The sequence below is a fragment of the Macrobrachium rosenbergii genome, chromosome 56 (assembly GCF_040412425.1).
Source record: "Macrobrachium rosenbergii isolate ZJJX-2024 chromosome 56, ASM4041242v1, whole genome shotgun sequence".
NCBI classification, from domain to species: domain Eukaryota; kingdom Metazoa; phylum Arthropoda; class Malacostraca; order Decapoda; family Palaemonidae; genus Macrobrachium; species Macrobrachium rosenbergii.
The window spans coordinates 58,796,363-58,808,862 of NC_089796.1; the positions used below are offsets into that span (position 1 = coordinate 58,796,363).

Sequence of the window (12,500 nt, forward strand, 5' to 3'; positions counted from 1 at the left end):
GAGTTCCGCTACATTAATCATTTTTGTTAATTTCAGCCATTTCTGAAATATAATTTAAATATCTGAAAACACGAATATGCTCCCTTCTTACAGTGTTTCACATTGCTGATTAAAGATCAATTTATTGCCCGAAAATACTAACGTTGTAAAAAAAAAAAGGGGGTTATGAAAAACACTTATCGAGCCTGCTGTCTTGTCATTAAGCTTCAAATCAATCAGTCGACGCTAACAAACTCTCGGAGCTCTTCCGAGCGCCTAGCATATATCCACAAAAAACAAATATTTTTCGGGTTCCTTAGACCCTAAATGATCGACGAAATAAACTAATATTTTAAATATCTAACATAAATAGTGAGTAGGTAAGTTTGACTATATACAGTATACCCTAGATAAAACAGCGAAGATTAATAGATAAGAAGACTGAAGTAGCGCAAAAACACAGCCTACCATTTCTAACTGAATATAAAATTCTTAAAAGATTTCTAGTTAAAACGACCTTGTCCTTTCTCAAAATATATTCAGAAACTCAAACCTGTCAAGAATTTCGGTCAAAAATGTAAATAATCCTTTCAGCCAGATCTAAATCAAAACTTTCAAGTACAAAAACCTGTAGAGGAAAAAACATGAAATCATAATCAGTTATTCAAAATATTTATTTAAAAATTCCGCAATATTCACTAACGATATCGTTCCTGGAGAATACCTAAAAAAAATTGCTAACAGAAAAAGAAATAATGGATTTTCCAGATATGAATAACGAAGGAATTCTACCGAGAATTCTACGGGAAGGAGACTTGATGGTCGGATGGGATGGGGGGAGAGATATGGAGATGGGAGGAGGCAGGCAGTTGCCAGAGAGGTTGTTTTTCCTAATTACGGAAAAGTTCAGAGTTCACTGAAATATTCTGCCATAAAAGAAGACATTTCACAATAAGACGGGTCCTTTAATTCTTCTCCGGCATCTTGAAGAAATAAGAACCTTAGTTTCAGCGTAGCTCTTTTTTTTTCTTAAATCTCTTTTTATTATTATTATTAGGATATTGAAACTGATTGTTGCTGAAATTTTGATTACGCATACAACTACTTCAGAAAATGAACTATATGAAAATGCTCCATCCGTTTGTTTGCATGAGAGAGATTAAATGTTTGTGGCCTTAATCAAGCTTACATGTGAATAAACAGACATGAGAAATGCAGAGAGATTGATGTTTACCATCATATTTGAGAGAGAGAGAGAGAGAGAGAGAGAGAGAGGCGGGGAGGGGGAGAGTGGGAAAGCTTATTATCGACTGCAGCGTCAAGTTGTCGTGACTGAAAATATCACTCACGATACCATAATCGCAATGACCTATTATAACGAAGGAAATAGCTATTCATTTTAGGAAGGACTTGGCCAGAATTATAAACCAGAGAGGGAATAAAAACAAAAAAAAAACAAAAAAACTGTACGATACTGACAGACAAAATAAAGGACAAGGTAATATATCATTTAAATTCAGTTGTTGTCTATTTATGGAATGTATCTGGCATTTCGAAGTATCCAACAATTTGTGGAAACACTAAGTATACAACAAGATTAGGTGTTGAATTCTAAATATAATTATATTTATATCTATCATCGTAATTTTTACACTTTTCGTTGATTAAACCTATAAAGATATTTTAATTTCCTCACCAGCATTAATAGTTCTGTAAGCTTCATTTCAAGAAGCCGATTCATGAAGGCGCTGCCGTTTTTTTTTTTTTAAATTTAGGACTATTCCTTCAGGCGTGGACTAGAGAAAGACACTGGATTTCCATTCTAATTGGCGTCTTCTTTACGAAAATAAAAAAGCATTACACTTAAATTCATTATTATATCATGCTGCTTTCTTCAGTTAGCTGCTTTACATTTTCATATGAGTGAGGCTCTCATTTCAATTTAATTCTCTCCTCACTCTGTTCAGGCTTGTACGTATAGTTTCTGGCACGTATTTTCAAACATGACTTTACAGTACTTTACCCCGTAACTTTAAACACGCACGATTAGTTTCTTGTAGGTATGCAATTCTGTTTGCAAAAGCAAGACTGCCTCGCAGAAGGTGGTTATTTCATTGCTCCAGCCAGTACCTTCAGATATGCCTGCACAGCTCTGAGACTGTTGGCAAGTGTGCAAAATAAGCATCGCACAAGCAAGTATGTCATGTTAGAGTTTTGTCAAATGGCTTGGGTCCACGCCCATCCCTCCACGACCTTTGCGTGTTGAACGAGAATGGGATGTGAGGGAAATTAAGGGACTCTGGGCAGCGGAGGGGTTTACTCAGCAAGCAGAGAGAGAGAGAGAGAGAGAGAGAGAGATTAATTTCCATTAGATTTATTCTAACCCTTATATGAATAAACAGACAGGACAGCGAGAGAGACTGATGTTCACTATCATACCCATAAGTGGCAAAAGAAGAGAGAGAGAGAGAGAGAGAGAGAGAGACTTACGGATGAGCGCTTGTTTTTCACGCTAACCCATTTTACCTATAAGACTGATAAAGACAGTTCTGATAGCTTACCAAATGAAATATGTCTCGGCCTAATGACTAATTAGTGGTGAATAAGATATTCCAATACAGTGCATACATTAAAATACAGGTTCTCCCTTCAAACGCATACTGCCAGAAGGACTTAATGTCAGTCAGTTCCCATATCTCATGTTATTACTTTTCATGGGGGATTCCCTGGACATTCATTTTCACTGCTATGGATATGAGCAAATTATAGCATTATATATATATATATATATATATATATATATATATATATATATATATATATATATATATATTATATATAAATATATATATATATATATATATATATATATATATATATATATATATATATATATATATATATTATATATATATATATATATATATATATATTTATACATATATATACACATATACTGTATATATAATATATTAGGAAGTGCAAGAAAAGTATATTTTTAAATACATTTGACATCCCAGCTAAATTGCATAATTAACTTCGTTGCTTACGTTACATTTAATAATTTTGCTGTATTGTTAAAATGACATAAAATAAAATTTTCATAAATATTCTACACATACACATACATACACATATTGTATATATATATATATATATATATAACCATATATATATATATATATATATATATATATATATATGTGTATAATATTATTATAGCAAACACATATCCATTTTAAAATAGATTTCTATAAATTCTCCTGAAATGCTAGTAAAAATTACTATACGGACAAATGAAATACATGAGAAAACGTTAAAGGACACATTAAATTAATTGAATTAGAATTTATTAACTTACCTGAGGACTTACCTTACAGCCTCTAACACCTTGTCCTTTGCAGAGGCTTATAATGCTTACCGTGTTGGAGGTGGTAGGTGTCAATATCTGTGCTACTCTTTGTACGGCAAAATGCTTCTTAAGTAAGAAAGATGTGAGTACATCATGCAAGAAATATACTGAAGAATAAATATATACACTGATGCATATGTCCGAACCATTCAAAAAACTTAAAATTACTTTACAGATATAGAAGAGTGTGAAGAATGCTTACACAGACTGGAAATATAATAAGAGGACAGCGTAAAAGATGATTACACATTGAACACTGTACATAAGAAAATACGTAATAAGGCACTTGGAAAGCGATACATTCACTGCCTTGTGTGAACACTGAGGAGACATTTTGGAGTTAATATACACTGATACAAACTAGAATTATATATATATATATATATATATATATATATATATATATATATATATATATATATATATATCAAAACTCTTTCAATTGATAATAGTAATAAATTGATACATATCTTATGTCCTCTAAGTCGCGTAAGTCTCTGGAATACACACATAGCTACCGGGTTTGAAATAGGGAAACAGTTCTTTTACAGTAACAGAAACTATGACCAGAGACCCAAATTAAAAAAGAAAAAATATCCAGTCTGCGTGGCACCCTCGATAGGTATCACGCGAAGAGATAAAACTACAAATCCTAAACATCTAACACAGTAATAGAAGAAAGAAACGCTACGTGAACTTCTAATGGAGAGGCTATTAGAGGCTAAGAGTGGTCTTCTAAACCATAAATCACTAAGTCTATCACACTACAGGGCAACCCCTCTGGACTAGCCTCGATCGGAAGGCTAGGTTACTTGCCTCGAGTGTTGCTGGTTTAAGGAGCTGCTTTTTTTTCTTGTTACGAAGGGCGGCAGCTCCCACGGCCATGGCAATTTAGGGTGCCTAGTGATTGGGTCCAGCCCATCACAAGATTTCCAGCAAGCCACTAGAACCAGCTGATGGCTGCCTTTACGTCCCTTACCCACTGACCACCTTTTCGGCCGTGCAGCTGAGACTTTTTTCTCTTTCCCTCTTCTTGCCACAGACTACTTTGTCGTCCGCAGGCTCAATTGGTTCTACACTCGTTTATCTACGGAAATGATCTACTAACAGAGCGTAACTGCTTTTACACATATTCCCTTACAATTAGTATACCGAAGGCTCTTGTTTTTATATGCAAGTAAACTCAGGCTCTCTGTACAAGTCTACATTTTGCAATTTTCCGTGGCGTGCTTAAGGGTAACATGGGGGGTCAAATGGAAGATGGTGGGGGCGTTCATTTTCAGGTGTGTCATTATTTGCGGTGGTTGGTTCCCCCATGTTCGTCGCCTCCCGCTTTTATTGTTTTCAAGTGCCTTCGAAAGAGTTCGTCAAGGGAATAAAATTATCCTCCACTTGTTGAGTTTTTCTCTTGTTTAACAGAACTTGCACACATCACTGAGATCAATCAGACGATATGGTCCATAGGTCACTCATTGTGATGAATAGCCAGCTATTTATTACATTATCTTTCAAGTTTAAAACAACTGTAAGAGAAAATGACTCTTAGTAAGAAAACCTCAGGATATGTAACTTCCATGGGTCACGAAGCCAAATGATAGTAACTAAGAATTAAAAGTGGACGACATTGTGTTTAATTAGTTTCACATGAAATATCCAGGGGACAATGAATTTCTATTACTCTTTACCACAGATACGCTGAAAGTGTAATGACGCTCTCAGAAAGAAAGTCATATGATCGTCTTGCTTTATGGGGGAAGTCATATCGTCCATGTACTTCAAAAAGTCAAGAAAGTTTTAGTCAAAGAAAAGGAAAAAAAAAATCTTATAACATGATTGTACCATGTAAGTAGTAACATCTAGACGGTTATCATAAAAAAAAATCCAGCATACACTGAACTTACAGTAATTCATTAAGCGCAAGAGGAAACTGGTTTATTGCAGATAATTAGGTCACTGAACTACTGCATAACTTTTTATACTGTAACTACACTGCATAAGAATAGCCCTGAGTTATCGTCGAAGTATTGTCCCATGAAATATATTTAGCTTAAAATCTTTGGTTTTCAGCGTCAAATATACCTTTGTGTAGTTAAAGACTTCAATCATAAGGCAACAGGTGCCCGACGAATTGAATGTGAAGTTCAATTTCATTATGAGAAAATCAAAACCACTATTCGCAACCTTGAAAGAAAATCTCAAGTACAAAATAATTTTCCTAAAAGAGGCTTCAACTTATGCCTCCACGGTGAAATTAATTGTTATTAGAGGCAAGTTTAATCCTAAAGACTTCCCATATCATGGCCTGAATACCGCAGGCACTCAAGTGTTTCGTTCATAAATTTTTGTATTTAACAGAGGCTGACGTTAACGACGAGCTACCACGGAAATGAATGAGATACGACCAATTTCTGCTTGGTCATTTCCACGCTCAGGAATGAGAGCATTTAGGAGTTCGTGGTAATTAGTTGCTCGGGTTCACATTCCGCCGTTAATATAATGATTCACTGTTGGTGACGATATGTGCAAACTTCTTAAAAATATTTATTTTCCAGTAATTTTATAGTTTCTTGCATGTATATCTCTCCTATCGCCTTTTCATGATTTGACAATTCTTAAGAAATTTCCTCACAAGCTACTCTTTCAAAGTGAAATTCAAGTTCCCATTACCTTGGAAAGTATTTGAGTATTTCTATTCAGTTTTGTCACGTGTTCATAAATGCTAAAGGAGAAGCCATGGCGTGACAGGTTACTAAGAGCACGTGCTTAACCATGGATGACTTAAAAAACCACACACATGTGAAAGTTCGGACAATCAAAGTCTAAATAACGGTAAAATAACTCCGTAATAATAAGACTCCAGCATGAATCACTCGAAAGGAGTCGACGTAAACAATGGAATTTATAGACACAAGCTGTGTGTGAAATTATTCTCAACCTTCTGTACTTAAAGGTAAGAGGGAGTCTTTATTCAACAACGTATAAACAAAACGTTAAAATAATATGTCTTGAAATTGACATAACGCCATTAAATGCAATCTGCTTCAAACGAAGACTGCTATAGGCTGACCTACAATCGTTGTTGTTTAACTACAGTATCTTGGACACAAGCATATCTATGCATTAGCTATATAAAAAAAAAAAAAAACACACGTGCCATTTTTATGACGTTACTTTAAGTGATACCTATCATATTATTGATTTGATGAACCTTGTACGACGAGTCTCGTTTTCTGTGAATATTCACGTGAGGGAAGTGCGCAGGGTGAGTTCTATTTAACATCAACACTAACTCCTCCTCCCAAGAATCCGTTAATTAAATATGGCGGAAGATGACGCATGACATCGATTCAGCGGTTCAGTTTTACTTCAGCATTTCGAGTGACTTCCGTTTCGACACGGTGACGAAGATGCTCACATTTCACATGAAATGAGGACGGGACTTGTCTGGATATTACGCTGATGGAAGTAACGTGTGGCTATTGTATGACTTCAAAATTTATCTGAGGTTAGGCTCACCTATGCATTAAAGCAAACTTTATTAAGAATGGCTAGTTAGCTAGCTGACGGCATAAACTGTTAATAATTACATAGTTACTGCTATGACAAAAGAGATCTCTTAGTTGCCGCAGCGAACGGTTACTGAATTGTATATCATTCTCCGGTATTCACGACTGTTTTTCTGGGTGTATCTCATTACGCAAAATTCCGAGAGGTAATATTAAATCATTTATAAACGTTCGCTGCTCAGTAATACTTAGGATCCATTTGACCTTCTATCTTTAAACGAGGCAGAAATATCTTCTTCGTTCCGAGTTAAACCTATACTCCTTTTGTCACCTTGCTCTCCTGCCTTCCTCCCCTGTTCCCCCTCTGATATGGGGTCGGAAAAGGCAATTGGTTCACAGATCAATCGGCCTTCACATCAATACAAGTAAATGGGGATATTCGTCATGAGTACTGGCCGCCTTACCGGTCTGCACTGGTGTAGGAAGTCGTAGACTCGCGTCGACTACGCTGTGATCTTTGTTATGGTCCCATATTCTTCTTCTCTCGTTGTGTGTTTGGGTTTTCTCATTTTCTTGCAGATGAATTAAAGAACTACTACCATATGAAAGATTTAATCATTTTTCCAAGATAATACGTGCCGATAGGCCTCCCAAAAGAAGCAGTGTTTCGAAAGCGTTCATGACCCATTATCGCTGAAACTGGAGTTATGTCAAGGCCTTCCATATCCGTCCTCTTCAAGGAAATCTGAGGACCGTTAAGCCATTCGTTTCAGAATAAACAATTCTAAAATTCCTATCATCACTTAGAGAATAATATTAGTATCATTAACTTTAACTAAAAATATCATCAAATCTACAAAGACCAGTTTATAATTAATACCAGAGAAATCTAGATCAAAGTATAAGAGGGTTTTCAAGATTAAGCAGTCCCTGTATGGCATCACATACATCTCAAGTTCAATATTTAACGGAAAATTTAAAACCAGAAAAGCTCATTATTGAAAAGGAAGATCAGACTAATGTAGCATAAAATTTAGTGAAAATTTAACAAAAATGCAAGTTCATTCAGATGGAATTTCAAATCCACATAAATCAAATTTTATACAGCGTTTGAGCTGATCCTGATTAAAAAATAATATGAATTTCAGAACAGTGCATATCAACACTTCAATGAATTTGAGATTAATTAAATTCATTACGTGATCAGGAGTTAGAGAGTATTTTCGACGAGGGCATAATAGATTACAACAGGTTTATAAACTAAATAACGAAAATGAAATGGCCAACCCGGAGGATATCACTATTATGAACGAATATTAGCTTAAAATAAATCTAAGAATATGGATTTGTTATACCTGATGCAACAAGACAACGTATTTCATATTTATTCTACGTTAAAAATTTCTGCAATGTAAAATCGATATTGCATGAGAAGTCACACCGGATTTTTATCATGCAACTGCTGAGAATTCTTCCTTCTTTGGGGAAAAATAAAAAACAATTTCCTTAATTAATACCGTACACGTGGTGGGTCTACGAGGCTGAGGAAGCACCACCAACTGGGCATCGTGAGGTCATCGCCGATCATTGCATCAGTTCTCAAAACTGACGGAGTTAGAGATAACGGCTGCTGGCCTTGTCGATGTAGGTCATGATGTAGCTGCTCACGAACTATGTATGTTTAATTAAAACCCGTTATTACTTATGTCAAGGAACATGTTTGACTGCAAACTGCTTTGAATGTAATAGAACAAGTTGTAATGACTTTAAAACACTCGCGTAAATTGCAGTTTAAGTGTTTCCGATATCGGGCATGATCATTACCGAAGATCGTCAGGGCGCAACATGTATTTGAGCAGCAGGGACTGCCTGAATCCAATCAATAGGAGATGAACGAAAAAAGACATAGTTGGAATCTACACGTCATATAAGACTTTTAAAGTTTCGGTATCGAACAGCACGTGTGACAAGTTCGATGCAAACCTGGCAAGATTAACCACACAAATCGTAACACTAAACCAGCCACTTCCGTTAAACATGATATTGCAATTTTGTCAACTTCTTGCACATACTGTACATTTGTTTTAATTCAAAACGTGTTTCTGATTTCTCCGTTTATCCATCTGAGACAAAAGCAATCTGGTAACGTGTGCTGAAACGTTTCTCGGAGGCTTTTATGATTGTCCGCCGCAGGTTATTTCAGTGCATTCCACGTTCGCCTTCTTCAAGTAAATCTAATAATCATATCTAATTATCGGTATTTTGAACCGCTCTGGAAAGAGCTGTTGTATTTCATAAAGATATATATACAAACACACATTTCAATCCAGACATATAATTCGTATTATATTTACTTTTCACACTGAACTCAAGATGAGAAACCTAATGTGTACGAGTGCCAGTAAGACGCGATTAGCTATTCGTACACGAATGTCTCCTCACATATTTGTGAATTAAAATTGAATGCAGTGCCTCAATCATTCATAAATGTCGATACTCACCCTAGGGCGGAAACATCCTCAAAACGAGCCAGCGGTGTCGGATTCAGGGACAATATATACATCAGTTACATAAAATATAAAAAGGTCCAATGTCAAGATCGTCAATGAGGTTTGGTGACTGATGCACGTGAGTCATGCATGAGGTGTACGGGCACTCGACTCGAAATGCATTTTGTACACAGCTAAATGACAAGATCTTCTGGATGCTACCTGACTGCAGTCGAATGAATGGTAATAGTGCTGAGTTATGCGATCATAAGTGATGTGGCGCTGAACAATAGACCTTTTGTCATGCTATAATATTTCTTTTAGTGATTCTGTTCTTCAGGCAAGGGCTCGGAATATTTCAGCAACACATACTGGTAATTAATGCTTTCGTTAAGAAACTCGAGAGAATTTAAACTATTTAATTCTATCAGGGGTGCGCCAAAACTATATCGGATATGGATCTACAGAGTGAGAAAAGAAACCCTTGTTTAACAACCTGGGAAAGGTTTTATCGTAAAGTTACAGTGATCGTCAAATGAGCAGTGTTAGAGTTAATAGTTGCCAACTAAATAAGGACATAACGATACTTTTTGACATTGTCTATTTTCCTCTTATCAGATATTGCAAAATGCAGTAAGTTTTCTTTTGCCGGAAGGTAACAGGTCAAAAAGTTCATTTCTTGTTCGTCGTCGGAAATTCTACAAAGAAAATAATAATAAGTAAATAAATATACAAAACATTTCTACAGAATGCTCATGGGATAAACGTTATTGAAACAGTTAGCGGCAAGTGTCTGTAGTGAGAGAAGCAACTCTTGCTTGAAGCTCTGAGTTACTTGAAACGGTATCCTACATTAAACATGAAAATGGCTTGAAGAACTGCAACACCTTCAACGTGTCAAAATAAGCTCGCTAGTTGAAGGCGTTATTTTTATTATAACTTTTTTTTTTCTACCAAGTCACCAGTCTGGAACATGAATAATCTACTATATATCAGAACGACCACTGTTATGTAAATCGACTGTAAATAAACTTCATAATAAACAAACCGCAGCAAACTTTAAGCACTGTCATTAGTGGACTGTGAGTCTTGTAGTCCGTCTTGTAGAAGCACTCCGAGGTCACTGCCTATCAGAAGAAAAGACGAAAGTTCAATGGAAATTTTCAGAACACACCAGAAAAAAATTCAGTCATGGCGGAAAGTCACAGTCGAAAGATTTTACATATAATTTGAACAGACGTTGAAAAAAAAAATGTGTAACATTTGAAGACAGGTCATGCTGGCGTGTCGTGTCGAGTTTAGTTAGTGTATGAGTGCGCGTTCTTTTATTTTGTCTGTTGCCAGGTGACTGTACACTTACAAGACGAGTGCCATGAATTTAACCTGATCTTAGTACAATGAAAGACATACACCGAAGTGCGAAAAGTTTGGACTGTTGACGAGCGATTGGGGAGTTGAATTTCTTTCTTGGTAGACAAAGGCTGCAGTGAATCTGTACGTACACTTGAGTATGGGGTTTGTGTTCCTGTACGTGCACATGCTCGTTTGTATGGGTATGTCGGCACACGCGTGTATATGTGTGAATGTGTTTCGCCTAGAACTGCTGATTGTGGCAGCTATCTCGTGCGTGTTACCTGTTCTAAGTCGTGGGTGGTCCTTCGAGGAAAAAAAAGAAAAGAAAAGATGAGGACTCGGTGTCTATTGAAAAAATAAAAACTTTACGAAATAAAAAAAAGAAGTCGCGTTGTTTTTTTGTGTTAGTGAATGTATTCGTTTCAGTTTTCCTATTCAATGTTTCTTTTTTTATTCATATTTTTTCTGTTAGTGGTTTGGTGCCTCGGGATTCCGAACAGCGACGGCAGCTTTAAAGTGTTCTTGAGAGTTTTATCATGTCAGTGATCAGTGCAGATGGCATGAAAAGAGAAAAAGCTTTTGGATATATATCTGCACATGAACATAAATGTGTATATACATACATATGTTTTAATATGCAATGGTTAAAACTTAACAACATTGATGTCTACGTAAGAATGGACATAAAATTTTTTATCAGTAACAATGATGAAAGCAAAAATATAGAGAAACGGCGGCAGCACAACATCCACAGTGCCACACCAGAAAACGTAAATATACAATGAACCTTTAATACCGCTCTATTCATTTTGTAGTGCAGGGGATTTGGTTGAAGAGGGGAAGAGAGGGTTCTATTGTTTAATCATTTTTCCCCTCCTTCCTCTCCTTTTATTCTTTTTTCATTTAGGTTTTGCGAGAACCTCCATCAGCTTCCTACCTCGTTATCAAAGAAAAACTGGTGGCCATATTTCAAGGCTTTCTCTGCCTCGGGCATGAGCTTAGCCTGAATTTCCAGCCAGGGCCCGTTAGAAAATCCGGAAAACAGGTCTGGCACTTGAGGTATTCCATTGGATACCGTGCCATTAGGCGCAAGCTGCGGCGGTGGCCTGACGACGCCTCCCTGCTGCAGGGGAGGGCCGGGCCACCAGGAGGGCCCTGGCATCATAGCCTCGGAAGGGGCGACGAGGCTCTTGAAGTTGTCCTCTTTCTTTTCCTGGAGTGTCGAAGGGATCTGACCAGGGATGAGAGTCTCCTCATCCGGGGTGTTGCTCTCCTCCTCGATTTTATCAGGAACGCCGTGACCAGAGTCCTTCGAGTTCTTGTGCATTTGGAGGAACTTCTGAATGGTGCTGAACTTCTCGTAGTGGGCGTGCACGTGATCGTTGGCGACGGAACCGCGGCGTTTCTTTTTGGCCTTTGCTCGGACGGCAAAGGCCCCGCTGCCGTACCCGTAACGACCCATGACGGGGAGAGAAGCAGCTTCTCACAGGAGGGCGGGAAAGATGACAATGATAATGATGGTTGGAAGGAAGCTTTTAGCGAATGGATGTACTAACACTATGGGTGAAACTCACATTACACATATTATCATGTATTGCCATAAATAGTATTTTCTAAGATATATTTCCACCTATTTATGAATTTCATTATCGACTTTCTTTTCTTAAAACAAATATGTCTGACATTCATGTAGAAATGTTTTTTATATATTTCCTGACTCGAGAATCACAATGTCCACTTGTAAAAATATAAGTGTGAATT

At 36.8% G+C, this 12,500-nt stretch overlaps 2 protein-coding genes across 13 annotated transcripts in view; both read right to left on the bottom strand.

The window, feature by feature from the left end:
- Positions 1–12,500, bottom strand: part of LOC136836438 (uncharacterized) — a 527,535-nt gene that overhangs the window by 70,464 nt on the left and 444,571 nt on the right. For 4 of the 12 annotated variants that reach the window (XM_067100693.1, XM_067100684.1, XM_067100686.1 and 1 more), the window contains exon 2: positions 4,208–4,914. The exons of the other annotated variants lie outside the window; for them this stretch is intronic. In XM_067100693.1, coding sequence (XP_066956794.1) covers positions 4,208–4,276 — 69 coding nt within the window. In that variant the 5' untranslated portion in view covers positions 4,277–4,914. The remainder of the gene's footprint in view (positions 1–4,207; positions 4,915–12,500) is intronic. 12 annotated transcript variants of the gene reach the window in all.
- LOC136836618 (uncharacterized) overlaps positions 11,665–12,500 on the bottom strand; it is an 865-nt gene continuing 29 nt past the window's right edge. Inside the window, exon 1 of the mRNA XM_067101081.1 lies at positions 11,665–12,500. This exon is cut by the window's right edge and continues 29 nt beyond it. Within this exon, the coding sequence (XP_066957182.1) occupies positions 11,665–12,201 (537 nt within the window). The 5' untranslated portion in view covers positions 12,202–12,500.